The sequence below is a fragment of the Talpa europaea genome, assembly GCF_964194135.1.
Source record: "Talpa europaea genome assembly, chromosome: 3".
Classification (NCBI taxonomy): domain Eukaryota; kingdom Metazoa; phylum Chordata; class Mammalia; order Eulipotyphla; family Talpidae; genus Talpa; species Talpa europaea.
The window spans coordinates 134,706,996-134,723,391 of record NC_140069.1 but is presented as its reverse complement, the minus strand read 5'-3'; the positions used below and the strand labels follow the sequence as shown (position 1 = coordinate 134,723,391).

The window sequence follows — 16,396 nt, the reverse complement described above, 5'->3', positions numbered from 1 at the left end:
ACTGTACCCAGTGCTTGTATAAATAAATAAATAAATCTTTAAAAAAAAAACCAAAAAACAAAAAAACAAAAACCTAAGGTGGGTCCCTCATCACTGCTGAAGACGGAAAGACAACACGCTGAAAACCGTTTACCAACCCCAATACACTCATACATTAAAGAAACGACTCATCTAGGCGTTATCCTAAACACCACAGCCCTCCAGTGTGTCTTGCCTCGTTCTTTGACTGGGGTTTATTTCGTTCTAAGATGGCCAAGAGCAGGTGGACCCCGCAAGCCGGCTCTGGGGTCGCCTGGCAAAGAGCTCGGAAGGCAATATCTAGAGGACGATCTTAACCGCCCAGAACGGAAATTCCCGACCCGTCAAACCCGCGGGGAAGCAACTCGGCAACGGACCAAGATGGCGGCGCCCAGTGAGGGTCTACCGTTTGCCGGGGTTGTTGAAAAGAATTGGGGTGCGGTTGTTCGCTCCCCAGAAGGGACTCCCCAGAAAATTCGGCAGTTAATAGATGAGGGGATTGCCCCGGAAGAGGGAGGAGCAGAAGCGTGAGTTTGCGAGTCCATTCTGGGTCCGACCCTGGGAATTCAGGCCTGGGGACATTCCCTTAAGTCGGCCACTGGGGCGGTGGGGATGGCGTCTTCCCGGGGGCTTGAAAGAAGCTGGGGTTACCACTCACAGGTGGTTTTAATCTCCTGGGGATGTAATAGTGGAGGCCGCATCACCAGGGGAAAAAGGGAAAGAGAAAACCACTGAGCGTGCGCTCCTGGCTTCTTAATTGGGCTTCCTAACCTTTTTGAGGCTTAGACATCTTTGGCAGCCCGGAAAGCTTATTCACTCCTCAGAATCTTTAAATGCATAAAATGAATTAAAAAGGATATTATAAAGGGTTATAAAGGAAACTGATTATGTTGGAATGCAGTTATCAAGATAGTAAAAGAAAATGGTGCAATAATATGCTGCCTTTTTAAAGAGTTAAATAATATCTAGTAGTGAGTCTCTTTACCATAATTTTGAGGTAGTGGTGGGCATACACGTTGTATCAGAACATGGGCAGCAATCAAAATGTGGAGACAAAATATCTGTGGTTTCCATTGGTGACAGATTCACAGGTACTGGTGATTCTACTGTGAGTTCTTGGTTTTTTGTTGTGGTTTTTTAAATTACCTTCATTCATAACTGAAGGAAATGATAAATTTCAGTTAGTGGTTAGTAAAATGAACATCATTTTTTTCCCCCATCCAAGTTTATGGTTCCTCTGTGTCTTCCCAAGAACCACATCTTTGCGAGGCTCTCTGTGATTTTCTGAGAAAGATAACGTTATTTCTATTAACTTAGTGTAATCCTATTTTTTATTAAAATCACTCATCAGCAATCACTCCCACTTCCCTTCCCCAGGCACTGTTGAATGCTTTTCACTGAAAATGAAATAATTCTTTTGCTGGGGTTTTTCCCTCTTTGAATGTTTTCATAAAGTCTCCTAAAGCTCTTTACTTTGATTTGAATTTTCTAATTGGTTCATTTGGGGAAGGAGTATGAAGAGATGGTGTAGGTGGATAAATTGGCCATACCTATTAAAAATCAAACTTGGTTTTTCTGCTGTTAAAAAAGTTGAATTTTAAAGGGGTTCAAATTGTATAATACATAGGAACCTTAAGTCTTATTTTGTGTTTACTAAAGTTATGCAAAATAATGTTGGAGAATAATGAGTGAGCTAGAATATTTTGCTAGCATAATATTAGTGGAACACTGTGAAGGTAGAAAATGAAGTTGATGTTCTATAGTCAACCCATAGACAATAATTACAGTATAAAATGTTAGTGCTAACAAGCTTGATTATTTGCAAGCAAAGAGATCTGGATAAACCCTGAAGGTAGCAGGAAGGATAAAAGGTGGAAAGAAGGCTGAATGTAATAGACCTTGGAAGACATAATAGTCAAGTGGCACTGCCTATGGTTAATGGAAGAATATATAGAAACTTGAAAGTGTCACTTGAAATTGTGGTGGTAACCAGTGGGGAAATAATGACTAACTAATTTAGGAAGAAAAAGGAAACCAATTGAGGTAGTATAAGAGGGTTAACTCTTCATTTATCATAACAATCAATAGATAACACTAAAAGTTAATAAAATAGGGCCTCCCTAGGCACAGCACTGTGAAGCTGTTCACAACCTCTGCAGCATGAGTTCAATCCCCGGCCGGCCAGGGAGCAACCCACATGGCACAGCAGACCTCTTCTGCCTCACCCGCTGTTCCCCTCAGCGGTGTATTTCAGTCAGTCTGCCTGTTCTGTTCCCCACTCTGTCTCTGGTGAATCCTCTCACCCCCTGCACCTCTGGCCTGTACACCAGTTCTTGTATGCATAAATAAATCAATCTTTAAAAAAAAAGTTAATAAAATAAAAATGAATCCGCATGCTTAGCTCTACCATGTCTCTTGAGCAGACACATGACCTGACTGAAATGACTGAGATGAATTAAAGTTCACTGCGGTGCCTTGGATGAGACGATATACAGAGAAGCTACATAGAAAATACTTAGGCAGAGCGATATCATGAAAAGATTATCAACAGTTTTGCCACTTTATTTTAGGAAGGACACATCTGCCACATTCCAGTCAGTTAATGGATCACCCCAAGCAGAACAACCTTCTTTGGAATCTACAAAGAAAGAAGCCTTCTTTAGCAGAGTGGAAACATTTTCTATATCCTTTTGTAGTTGATGTGAGTTGCACTACTGCCTGCTCCAGAAATTCTGATTCCTCTTGGTTATTATATTACTTTGATGTTTTTAATTTAAGAATTAAACTTGGTAAGAAATTTCCTATGACATTTGAGTTTATTTAACCATTTCTTTTTACAGAAGAAAAATCTAAGAACCTGAGAGAAGGAATCATAACTAATATTTGTATATAGTATGTATTCACATATATTAGCATATTTGATCTTTACCTTAAACCTGTGAAATGGGTATTAATTATTATTATTATTGTGTTCATTTTACAAAAGAGGATACAGTTCCAGATAGGTGATGTGACTTGCCCAAGGTCAACCTTATAGCAAATGGCAGAGCCAAGATTTTATAGCCTAAAGCTCAACCCAAACCTAATGTTTTCTGAGACTATATTACATTTCCTGTCTCTTGCTAGATTTTCCTCTGTATAATAGTTGCTTATTATAGTAATTACCCTAAACAAAATACCCTAAAACTTAGTGGCTTAAAACAGCAAACACTTACTTAACAGTTTCTGTGGATCAGGAATCCAGGCCCAGACCTCAGTCAAGGTGTCTTCTGGGCCTGTAGTCATCTCCAGGCTCTCCTAGGAAAGGATCCACTTCCAAGTTCACTCCTGTGGTAGTTGGCAGGATGCATTTCTTCATGGCTGTTGGGTTGAGGTCTTCAATAAATTCAATTAATTTAAGCCTGTTAAGTGATACTACTACTTTGGTTCTGTATAATCTCATTTCCTTTAACATTTATAACTAAATTCTGTCTTCTAACCTTTAGTCTTTTTGCTAATACTGGAATATTTTCAAATTCCCATGTCCCTTATAAAAACTTTTTTGCATCCTTTCTCATGTTTTACCTTTTTTTTTTTTTTTCCTGTGTCTGGTAACATAAAAGTCGAAATACAAAAAATATATAGAAAAAATACAAAAGTGAAGTGTTAGGTAGTAAAGCTCATTAAATGTTTTAGACGAGATCGGATGTATTCTGGGTGGTATGATCAAATTTCGGATAGGAGAATAATGAATATTATTAATTTCTCTTGCCTTATTCTTAGAAGATAAAAATAGAAGGGTTCAAGAGGAGAGCATATATAGATGAGTGGTGGAAATTATTTCTGCTTGTTTGACCTTTGCCATTGTTGCTTCGGCATAGCCCCATGCTTTTCTAGTGTTTTTAAATCCCTAGTTTTTCATATTAAATGAAAGCAGATGGCTTCTATATTCTACCCCACAACCAATAATAAACACTTTAAATATATAAAATACATAAGGCTTCTTCGAGAAAATATTCATAACTTCTTGCCCTCTAGTTATTACTCCAGTGACCTTCATCTTGTGAAGTACGTACCTGCGCTTTAAAAATAGTTTCAAACACTTTTTTTACTGCATTTTCCCTTTATTAATCTGGTTATTTGTATGTACATAGTGAGTTTAGGTGTTATTTATGAGTTATTTGTTTCAGTATACTTGCTATGTTGTTTTTCTTAACATGAATACTCTTTGAAATGGGCTGGTAAGCCCCTTGAGCTGTCTCCACTCGTCTGTGCAAGATATGGCTGGGTCACAGTTGAGTGTGATATGCTCAAGTGCTCCAGTTGTCAAGCTTTTCTCTGTGCTAGCTTCCAACCAGCTTTTGATTTTGACAGATGTAAGTATAAAGTACAAATGACATTTTCCTCCATATTCAAAAATGCCCTGTACTAGGTTTTCTGAAAAGATCAGTCACTGGTTTGATCAAGAATGTTTATCACTAGGCATCCCTGGTGGCATAAGCCATTAAGACGCAACCTATGAAGCTGTCTGCAGCTACTGCAGCATGAGTTCGATCCTCAACTATGGAGTAGCCCACATGGTGCAGCGGACCTCTCGTGACTCTTCCGCTGCTCCTCTCAGCAGTGTATTTCAGTCAATCTGCCTGTTCTGCTCCACTCTCTGTCTCTGGTGAATCCTCTCACCCCCCACACCTCTGGCCTATACCCTAGTTCTTGTATGCATAAATAAGTAAATATTTAAAAAAAAAAAAGAATGTTTATCACTAAATATAACAAGATGGATTTGGATGATGATTATCTTCATCCTAATTATTAATTTCAGTCATTGCCATTTTTAAAAAAATAAACTACATTAGAATGAACTTGAACTCACCTTTGTATATTCTGGGAAACTAACAGCAGAGTGTTTATTGTTCCAGAATTTATGCTTAGGCAGAGACACAGCACTTCTGTAAAGGTGCATGCTTTGAAACAACCTGCCAAATAAAATACCTGATCTCTCTTTGATATTGATCTTAGGGTCTTTACTTAGAACTTGTTTTGTGGAAAATATTAAGATGATGCAGATAATATTTTCATATTCTTTCAAATTCTCTTAGTTATCTTTATTTGCAGTTGTATCTATATTGTTAAAGACTGTTGGCCATTGGATTTTGGATCTATATGTTTTTTAAGGCATTGCTGTCCATGTGGGTTTCAGATAAGGACCGATGTGCTGAGCTGAAGAAAGCCTTGTGTACTGCCCATGAGAAGTTCTGTTTCTGGCCAGACAGCCCCTCCCCAGGTATTTATTTTCAAGAATTCCCGTTTGCTGTCTATTCTTTGTCATCGTAGTTCTAATATTATCTGCATCTTGGCGAAAATCTAAACTTTGAAGTTTCCTTTTTTTCCTTTCAGGAACTTAAATTCATTCATTTATTATTACTTAACTTTTTTAATGCTTTTGACAAGCCAGTGGTGTAGCCATACATACATTACCCCCATCTATTCCTCAGAGGGACTCTGGGAAGTAGATATTATCAACCCTAATTTTTTGAGATGAAGAAACTGAATCAGAGGTGCCATAACCAACTAGTGAGGAACTGTAACTATGGTTCAATCCAGTTTCAGATTCTCTGCTTTTCCCATCTTGACAAGCAGCCCCATATTCTAACCAGCCTTTCTTTAGAAGGTGTACATATGGCACTAATGGTGTCAGTTAAACAGGGTCCAGTTACCAATTAAGACTCATAGGACCCCAAATGAGAATGATTGCAATCTATAATTTATTACGGTAAGATGACACAATATAATAACAGTCTTGAAGTAAGGATATCATCACAGCCAAAGTCGGCCCTACAGCAGAGGTGAGGTGCGAGCACCATTCCTCCCTGTTTAAGACCCATGGCAGGACATGCCCTCTATCTTTAATCAGGACCACTGATATGTACACAAACCAATGGATATGTGTTTTCTTTCAGAACATGGGAGCCCAAAGTATAATATCAAGTAGGATTTTAAAAAAGTATTTTACAGGCCTCCCTGGTGGCACAACGGGTTAAGTCTTAGCACTGTCAAGCTATTGCCAGCCACTACAGCATGAGTTCGTTCCCGACCAAGAAGCTGACCCACATGGCGCAGCAGACCTCTCCTGTCTTGCCTGCTGTTCCCCTCAGCAGTGTATTCAGTAGATCTGCCTGTTCTGCTCCCCAGTCTCTCTGGTGAATCCTCTCCCCCTCTCCCCCCCATACCTCCGGCTTATACCCCAGTTCTTATGTGCATGAATAAATAAATCTTTTTAAAAAAAAAGAAAGAAATAGAGATTTTGAAGTGAAGATGTCTGTAGAAACAAGGATTGCCTGCTGTTGGCCTAACAATTTAACGTATAGGACAAGAGAACTCAGTGCTATGAGGATGTGACTCCATCTCTGTCCAGTGCACTCATTCCAGGTATTTAGGGTCTGCACAGAGATCTGTTGGTGAATCCCAATTCTTACTGCTGTATACCCTGCTTTCTTGATCCCAATCATAATTTCAGCTGCCACCTACTTGCAGATCCCTAACTCCTGTCTGCAACTCTCTTTTGAGTTTGACAGATAATTTCAACTGCCTTCTAAACATCTCCACTTCATATATAGCGGGTGCCTGGAACAGCATACACAAAACTGAATTCTTCATCTTATTTTTAGAATTTGCTTCTTCTGTTTTCATCTTAGTACATGGTACTGACCTCCCTCCCCCTCCGATTATCCTAACCAGAAACCTGGGTCACCTTAGTTACCTTTTCTATCATTACTACCCAGTCCTGTCCATCCTACCTCCCAAGTTATCGCAAATATGATCTTTCACTTAGTACCACTGCTTGGTTTGGTTCTGTCACATTCTTGTGACATTTTTGTCTCTTACTACCTGGACCTGATAATTCCCTCAGCCTTTACCCAGGTGCTGCATGTGCATGCTGGGTACTCTTTCAGTGCTGTAGTAGGCAGTTTCTAACTCTGCTTGAGCCTTCACTTCCTGCTTGTACAGCATCTCAAAGTCAGCCAAAGGTGAGAACTTAAGGCCTCTTCAGGTCTTTCCTGGCCATGTATACATCCTGTGCAACCTAGATTCTAAGAATGTATGAGCTTTTCAAACCCCTGATGGACGTCTCATTGCCCAGCTTTTCATTTTGAGGTTTTTGGCTAGCTTATTGTTTTCCTCAATTGTTATTGCTGCTTCAAGGCAACAACAATGTTCAAAAGTTGCTGCTAGTTATTTTTGAAAACTCCCTTAGGAAAAAGCTAGTGACACTGGACCAGTGGGATTTTCCAGGCAACTGCCAGACTGATCAAATAATGACAGTCACTGGGACAGGGCTTTGGAAGAACTCCAGCCCTCTGCAATTGCTCCAGTGACTGCTAAACTGCTGATTTTCATCATTATGGTGGGGTTGTTGCTTTTCAAAGCTCCCGTGTTGCTGAGCTGGGAAAAGACTGATGGAAATAGGACAAGTTAAAATGCCACACAGCTCACTGTACTTGCTAAGAGTCAGCCATTTTTCTCGAATAAGTGCTTCCCAGATTATTGTAAACCTTTGACTAATTTCCAGAGTTTCAAGAGATTTTGTCAATTTTTGCTAATGTTCTCACTGCTTGTATAGAGTTGCAGATTATTGGTCAGTGGTCCTTACTCTGACATTCCCACCAATGAAGTTATCAAATTAAAACAGTAGGCATGCACTTAAGAGAAGAAACAAAATGCTTAGAAATAGATCTGTTCTACTTATTCAAATTAATTTTAAGAATTGTTTTTGTATTCTTTGGTACTTTTGCATATCAGTAAGAACTCATGACCTTTCAGAAGCATGTAATTTTAATTAATTACACTGTTTATTCTCTTACCTGCATCTCAGCTATTCACTGCTCAAGTAATGGTCTCCATTAAGCTTGCTATTCTAATTTCTGGCATTCTTAAAAGCATTTTTATTTTCTAGCAACAACAGGATATTATGGATCTAACTTGATTTATTTTCCCTGCTCTAATCAGTAATTTTCCAAAGAACCTGATCCCTTTAATAATATTAGAAATCAAAATATGGTTGCTGTTATGCAATTTGTGATAGCAGTACTTCTGCTACTGCTTTGGGGCCCCTTTTAATAACAAAGCTGGAAAAGGAATTTTTTTAATAGCTTCTTTGAGGCATAATAGCCATGAATTAGGCAGCACTTACCTAAGTGTACAATTTGATGTCTTCACATACTTGCACGCCCATGAAGTCATTGCTGCTAGACGTCTATATGACATGACAGCTTATATTCATTTTCCTAACAATTTAATGCCAGATAATATTGTTCCCTACTTTTCTTAAAATTTGAGATTTCATTGATGGTTGTCTCCATCCTTGTGGGGATTGCAGTACACCCTGCTTTCTTGATCCCAATCATAATTTCAGCTGCCATGTACTTGCAGATTCCTAACTCCTGTCCGCAACTCTCTTTCGAGTTTGACAGATAATTTCAACTGCCTTCTAAACATCTCCATTTCATATATAGCAGGTGCCTGGAACTCAGCATATACAAAACTGAATTCTTCATCTTATTTTTTTTTTTAAAGATTTATTTATTTATACAAGCACTGGGTATAGTTAGAAGCGTGGGAGGGTGAGAGAATTCACCAGAGCCAGAGCGGGGAGAAGAACAGGCAGAAGGACTGAAGTACACTGCTGAGGGGAGCAGCGGGCGACAGGAGAGGTCTGTGTGCCATGTGGGACCCTCGCCCAGTGCCCGGGGATCGAACCGGCGCTGCTGAGGCAGGCAGCTTCGCAACCCAGCGCTCAACTGCTGCGCCACTGGGGAGGCCCTCTTCATCTTATTTTTAGAATTTGCTTCTTCTATTTTCATCTTAGTACATGGTACTGACCTCCCTCCCCCTATTTTCCATGCACATGATCACTCGGTGATTTCTTTCAATAGTTTTCTTTTAAAAATCACTTATATTAGGCCTCCCTGGTGGTGCAAGGGGTTAAGTCTCAGCTCTATGAAGCTATCACAGCAACCACTTAAGCACGAGTTCAATCCCTGGCCAGGAGCTACCTGCATGGTTCAGCAGACCTCTCCTGTCTCGCCCACTGCTCCCCTCAGCGGTGTATTTTGGTAGATCTGCCTGTTCTGCTCTCCATTCTGTTTCTGGTGAATCCTCTCACCACCCCACCCCACCCCCCACACACACCTCTGGCCTACACCCCAGCTCTTGTATGCATAAAATAAATGTTAAAAATAAAAATCACATACATTAATAAAATCCTGGTCTGGACTTTATCTACACTTTAACCTTATTTCCTAGTACTGTCCCCACAGGCACTCTATTCCATCCCTGTGAAACTATTTAAAATTCCCAAGATGTGCCAGCTTTTGGGCCTTTGCTTTCATTCACTACTATGAGACTTTGAGATTCAGCTTAGACCCAACAGCTTCTGAGAAACCTTTCCTAAGACATTGCTTTTGAAACATCATCACCAAAGTATTTTCGTAATCCCATCCAAAAAAAAAAAAAAAAAAGAATGAGTATTTCTTAATATCACCAAGTTAATATCATCAAAGTTACATTTCCTGTATCATTCACTTTTTTTTGTTTGTTTTTTACAATTTGTGCCAATATTATCTTGCCCTTTACTCTTTCCACAGATCGATTTGGAATGTTGCCATTGGATGAGCCTACTGTGCTTGTTAGTGAATTCCTAGATCGTTTTCAAAGCCTTTGTCATTTGGATCTCCAGCTTCCTTCCCTGAGGCCCGAGGACTTGAAAACCATGGTGAGTCTTTCTTGGCTAGCCTACAGTGGCCTTCATTTGCCCCCAGCATTTGTACATGAAGCGACTCTTTAATGACAAGAGGAGGCAGATTGGTATGAAAAGAACTATTTATCTCTCAATGGGCTGTTTTCAGGCTCTATCAAAAAGGCAACTATTGAGGGTTTAAGTAAATGGGTTCCATCCACCAGAGACAGAGTGGGGAGCAGAAAAGGCAGAAGGATTGAAATACGCTGCTGAGGGGAGCAGCAGGCGAGACTGAAGAGGTCTGCCGCCCCATGTGGGAATCTTCCTGGCCAGCCAGGAATCGAACCCCCACTGCAGATGCTGTAGACAGCTTCACAGCGCTGCGCTCAACCCGCTGCGCTCAATCCGCTGCGCCACCGGGGAGGCCCTTATTTTTGTTTTTTTTTTTAAAGATTTATTTATTTGTTAATAGAACTGGGGCATAGGCCAGAGGTGCAGGGGGTAAATGGGTTCACCAGAGACAGAGTGGAGAGCAAACAGGCGAAGCTACTGAAATACACTGCTGAGGGGGGCAATGGGCAACACAGGGGAGTTCTGCTATGCCGTGTGGGTCAGCTCCCCAGCAGGGGACGAAACTCAGGCTGTAGCGTGATAGCACTGAGACTTAACCCCTAAGCCACCATGGAGGCCCCCATTTGTACTTTGAAACTAAATAGTTACTGTCCCATTTCACCATCGTCTGGGTACTCTGTGAAGACCAGCTTTACTATAGGAAATAGAAGCTGCTATTTTGCTGCTTCAGTTTAAGAAGCTGCTAGACCTTTTAGGACCAAGATATTAACCTTTGATGCCCTTTATAAATTCCACCCTCTCTATAGCCAAGGTATATTTTTTTAACCTGTCATAATTTTTTATTAGAACAAAAATAAAGATTGTGGCAAACTTTGTTGTTCTTTCAAAAAATAAGTTCATTGTGAGTCTAATATATAAACAGGAATGTTTCCCTTACTTGGGTTTGAAGTTTACAGGTTCTTGGGAAAATCCGCAGTTGGTAATTGAAAACAAGTTAGTTCTAAGAAAAGATTTGGTAGTTCTAGAAAACAGCTACTTTGCTCTATCAGCACATCAAGGGCAATTCAGAAAGCTGTGTGGTAGGTTAGTGCTATCCTGGAAGTCAGTCTTCTCTAACAGGGAGAATGTTTCATGTTTGTCATTTCCCTCAGGAATTTTGCCTTGTATCGTCCCTGTTACACCATTATCATTACTTTTCTTTTTGTGGTGGTTGAAGCTTTAAGCATTTTATTTTGGTTCCTTTGCAGTGCTTGACAGAAGACAGGATCAGTCTTCTTCTACACCTGCTTGAAGATGAGCTTGATCACCGAACTGATGAGAAAAAAACTGCAACCAAATTAGGCTCAGACATCCAAGTCCACATCACTGCCTGTATTCTCTCACTGTGTGGCTGGGCGTGTAGGTGAGCCAGTAATTTGTTAGGGGACATGAACTGTGACAACATTTCACACCCATATACATCAGTCACTAATATATCACATGCTGTTTCCTGTTCAAAAAACAGACAGAGAAACTGAGGGGGTGGAAGCAACATTAAGAATCAGTAACAAACATAGAATTAGAACTCAGGAATTCTAGAACACAGTTGAATTTTGTTTCTTTTTCTGTCACTTCCCAAGTGGGAATTTGTATCCCTATAACTAGTGAAGCTCCTTTCTGTTCTTAGAAAGGAAGAAAGATCGGTTTTATCGATAAAAACTACTAAAGGGAACCCCAGCTGGAGTCCTCCAGGCCGGGTGTTGGTGTTTCCAGTCCAGCTGCTCAATTTGACATAAGCTTCCCCTGAGAGAGAAGACTCAACCCATCTTGATTTACTTTAAAAATGCTTTCTTTGGTAGATAAAGAAATATTTTTTAGGGCCTCCCAGTGGTGCAAGGGGTTAAGTCTCAGCACCATGACGCTGTTGGCAGCCACTGTAGCATGAATTCCATCCCCAGCCAGGGATCTGACCTACATGGCACAGCAGACCTTTCCTGTCTTACCTGCTGCTCCCCTCAGCAGTGTATTTCAGTCAGTCCTCCTGTTCGTTCTACTCCCCACTCTGTCTCTGGTGAATCCTCTCACTCCACCCCCACCCCCCGCGCCTCTGGCCTACACCCCAGCTCTTGTATGCATAAATAAATATTTTTTTAAAAAAAAAAAAAGGAATATTTTGGGCCTCCCTAGTGGCGCAGGCGGTTGAGCACAACACTGTGAAGCTGTCCACAGCCTCTGCAGTGCTGATTCGATCCCCGCCAGCCTCAGAGCAACCCACATGGCAAGCAGACCTCTCCTGTCTCACCCGCTGCTCCCCTCAGCAGTGTATTTTGTCAGTCTGCCTGTTCTGTTCCCCGCTCTGTCTGTGGTGAATCCTCTCACCCTCCCGCACATCTGGCCTATACCCCGGTTCTTATATAAATAAAAATAAATCTTTTTAAAAAAATAATAAAATAAACAAATAATAAAATAAAAAAGGGATATTTTTCAGTTAAAAGGTAAAAGTTTTTAAGAGGAACAAGAGAAACTTATTAAGCGTATCTTTAAAATAGTCTTGCCGTGGAGAGCACACCAAGACCCCTAGATCTTTCTATGGGAAATATGTAAGAAATGATGAAATTGGGGTCCTGACCTCTCAGGATTGTTGTTCCCAAGTCCAAAGGATTGTTATTCCAGAGATTTGTGTGATGACATAAAAAGTATACGCTAAGATCGCTACATTTAGTCCCTTGGAAATAATTACCCTTTGAGAAGACTCACATTCTTTTATCTTCCTACCTAGTTCCTTCCTGGAGCCTCTGCAGCTCTCCCTGATAGCATGTTCACAGTGTATGAGGAAGGTGGGGCTCTGGGGCTTCCAGCAGATCGAGTCATCCATGACCGACCTGGATGCCTCTTTTGGCCTGACCAGCTCGCCCGTTGGCCCTGAGGGGCGGCCAGAGCGTCTCCCACTGGTGCCCGAGTCTCCTCGGCGAATGATGACTCGGAGCCAGGATGCCACGTTTCCCCCAGGCTCAGAGCAGGTATGCGTTTCATTGGCTTGTGCGAGGGGGACTTTTTTGAGGCAGCATTCTTGCCAAAAGTGTTGTTCACAGAAAAGTTGGAAATTAACATAAGTGGGTAGGCTTCACTTCCTACCACAGTGATCAGCAAACACCCGTGCTTTTACTCACCAGTTGCAGTAGAGAAGTAAAATTCATTATTTTCTATAGAAATTTAATATGTCTTGAAGCCTTTAGGTATGTAGACAGTTCAGAAACTAAATTCTTACAGTTGAACTATAAAGTGATTAGCTTTTACTTCTCGAAATGTTTCTCCTGACCACAGACATTAATACCACACTGCACCTCCGTCATCTCACCTTTCCTTCAGGCTGAGAGGAGCCCGGGTCCCATTGTCTCCCGAACGCGGAGCTGGGACTCTTCCAGTCCTGTTGAGCGTCCTGACCCCGAGGCCGCTAGCCCCACCACTAGAAGCCGCCCAGTGACCCGAAGCATGGGGACAGGAGACACTGCTGGCATGGAAGTGCCATCTAGCCCTCTCCGGAGGGCCAAGCGAGCTCGCCTCTGCTCTTCCAGCAGCTCGGTGAGTCCACCTGCATGTGCAGAAACCACAGAGCACAAACAGCCTGTGCCATGGTTTATGGACAGCCACGCTGGTCCCTGGCCTCCCCTGGTTCTGTGCGATAAGTCAGCCTTGTGGAAAAGTTTAAAGATGGGACAGTTGGGCAACCAGAATAGGAAAAGTTTAGGAGATTTACCATTTGTTTCTTCAGAATGATACTAAACAGTATACTAAACAGTTTCTTCAGAATGATACTAAACAGGCATACAGGACAGCGATGAGGTGGGGGATAGACTTGATAAGATTTAACAGGAAGAAAGTGAAAATTTTAAAATGTGAGGGAACATAGGGTTTAAAGCAAAACTGTTACAAGATTCTGGACCTGACCACAAGGAGCAGCACCTCCCTGAAGTTACCTCACATCTGCCCTTCACATTTTTCTCTTCTTCCCTCAGGACACATCTTCCCGAAGTTTCTTTGATCCTACCTCTCAGCATAGAGACTGGTGCCCTTGGGTGAACATCACAGTTGGCAAGGAAACCAGGGAGAATGGAGGCACAGAGGTAGATGCCAGCACCCCGGCAGAGCCAGGCTGGAAGGCAGTGCTGAGCATCCTCTTGGCACACAAACAGTCTAACCAGCCAGCTGAAACCAACTCCTTGGTGAGATAAGCTGTTCCCCGTGTGTGTGCAGCACTTGCTGTTCATGGGGTGAGGAGCATAGACTGGTCTATAATTAGCCCCCTCCCTGCAGTAACCTTCCACACATCAAGGTAGACAGCAGTCTGCTTTCTTCCTAGAGAACAGGCATGGAACTGGTTCCATCCTTCTGCAGTTCAGCGTATGGCATCCCATCAAGTTCTGATATATTCCTTGTCTTTCCAACTAAAATGACTCAAGGCAGAAAAGAAATACAAACATAGAAATAGACGAGTAGACAGCTGCTTGGCCTCATGTTGCAGAACAGCTGCTTTTCCCATCAGTTGCTGTCACTTGCATTTGGAAGCTGGCCAGTTAACTCAGCTGTCTGGAGCACAGTGCTCCAGTGACCACTTCATTCCTCTCTGGGTACATTGCTTTGCTCTGCTCCATGCCCTGGACTTGTGTGCTGAACCTCAGCTCTTCACCGCAGAAATGACTGCTACTGATTATAAATGTGTATAAATGCAGACCTTCGTGGTAAAACAAGTGTCTGTTCTGTGGAAAGGGTGGAAGTGATAGGGTGGACATTACAGAATCTTGAGAACTGGGTTCTTTTTCCTATACTGGCTCATTCCCAAATTTACCTTATAACCTGCCTTATAAATTTAATAATTTCTGCACCCTTCATGGACAAAGTAAAATAATTCTTGCCAATAGATATTTTTAAGAAGCATTCCCAGATTCATGGTTTTGTGGAGTTACAGGATTCCATCGGAGGGAACCATACTGACATTAAAAGCTCAAGAATAATATGTACCCTTAGTAAATATGCAAAGGTTGTTCAGATTTTTTACCAAAAAAATCTATATTTTCCAATAAAAAGCCTTTAAAAACATGTAAAACTATCGGCAGACAAAAGTTCTACTCACTTCTCAAATTGGAGAGATTACATTTACCTTTGTACATATATTCTAGAGACATAGTCATGAAATAGTGTGCTGCAGTATTTAGTGACTCCTCTCTCTCATCGTCCTACTAACATGAAACCCTACAAGGGTTTTGTTTGTTTGGTTGGTTGGTTTCTTTGTAGTGGGAAAAGTTGGCCTCATCACTGACCCTGGGTTTCAGGATTTTCAAGATCCTTTTTGGTAGCTGGTCTTTTCACCCTCCCACGGCTACTCAGACTGGGAAATACAAAGCCTATTGAGACTATGGTAAAGGATCTTAATGTTAGGAAAAGTTGGTTGGATTTTTTCAACTTCAACTTCTTCCAACTTTGTCATTATATTAACTAAATTTCCCTCTGTCCATCTTTCTAGTATTCCTCATTAGGAAGAGCACAAACTTTACCCTCCTAGCACTTTGCTTCACTGAGGCACTCATCCTCAGAAAGGATAAGAAAACAGTGAAAATATCCCCTATGTCTGACACTAAAGTTGACTTCATGGATTATCTTGTTAGATGTTGTCTGTGTCTCACTGAGCCCCCTGTGCCCTTTACTGTGTTTCTCAAAGGCAAAGAGAACCAAGTGTTCTGACTCACTGCAACCTTTTATCTTTTAGTGAATTGCTTCGTTCTCCTTGTAACACCATTTCTCAGGATCTCACATCACTTCATGGACACGATCAAGTGGCAGTGAAATTCCTCCTATTATTAGCTCTGCTAGCTAAAACATCAGCTGAGGAGGCCAAGGTCATAGCTTAAACTGCTAAGGGTCATTTAATTTTGTTTTATTCCTTGACCTTGCATGGCGCTATTAAACCCAGCAAGGCGTCACATGAATATGAATTCTGGTTCACAAAAAATAATGAACTAGGATAATTTGGCATCACAGATGAGGAACTGTAAAATGTTTGCTTCACTGAGGTGAGTTAGCAATGTCCCCCCCTACATGCAGAGATTAAGAAGGATACCTGGAGGGAGAACGTGAGCCGTAAATTGGAGCCTGGCCTCTTGGTGTATAGTCTGGCTTAAGGTGTAATTGTACTCGATCTCTAGACATACGCAGATCATTGTGGGAAAAATTTACACACCAAATCAATCCTTTGTCTATGAGAGAATTTAATACCTGATAATGATCTTTTCTACCCATAGAGTCTGTCTGAGAAATCAAGGAAAGTCTTCCGAATATTCCGACAGTGGGAATCTCTGTGTTCATCCTGAAGATATTCCATCCTCCCCTGGAGACAAACAGAATGAGTGACTTTGGAATATAAAGTCTGAATCCCACTTGTTCAGCAAATGCTGTTTTTCTCCATTCTGGCTTAGTCCCTGTCCTTGTTATGAGTGCCACTGTCAGTGTCTACATCTGCCTGGGGGAACCATTTCCACATGGGGTGTGGACAGGCAAGCTGCAGCAAGCCTGATTGTGTTAAAGGATGTAGGGCCGTGAAACAGGACGGAGGACTTG

The 16,396-nt window shown here is 41.5% G+C and overlaps 1 protein-coding gene across 3 annotated transcripts; it reads left to right on the top strand.

Moving 5' to 3' along the window:
• Nucleotides 1-273: 273 nt before the first annotated feature.
• On the top strand, nucleotides 274-16,149 carry ZC3HC1 (zinc finger C3HC-type containing 1; the record flags this gene model as incomplete). Of its 3 annotated transcripts, none has more annotated exons than XM_084230184.1 (10): nucleotides 274-545; nucleotides 2,589-2,700; nucleotides 4,223-4,373; nucleotides 5,198-5,281; nucleotides 9,642-9,769; nucleotides 11,053-11,207; nucleotides 12,693-12,804; nucleotides 13,154-13,366; nucleotides 13,801-14,007; nucleotides 16,081-16,149. In XM_084230184.1, the coding sequence occupies exons 1-10, from the start codon at nucleotides 400-402 to the stop codon at nucleotides 16,147-16,149; spliced, it is 1,377 nt and encodes a 458-aa protein (XP_084086310.1). In that variant the 5' UTR covers nucleotides 274-399. The 3 variants fall into 3 exon arrangements, with proteins under 3 accessions (XP_084086310.1, XP_084086309.1, XP_084086311.1); XM_084230183.1 differs by having other exon boundaries at nucleotides 12,564-12,804; XM_084230185.1 differs by lacking the exon at nucleotides 13,154-13,366 and having other exon boundaries at nucleotides 12,564-12,804.
• Nucleotides 16,150-16,396: the final 247 nt, after the last annotated feature.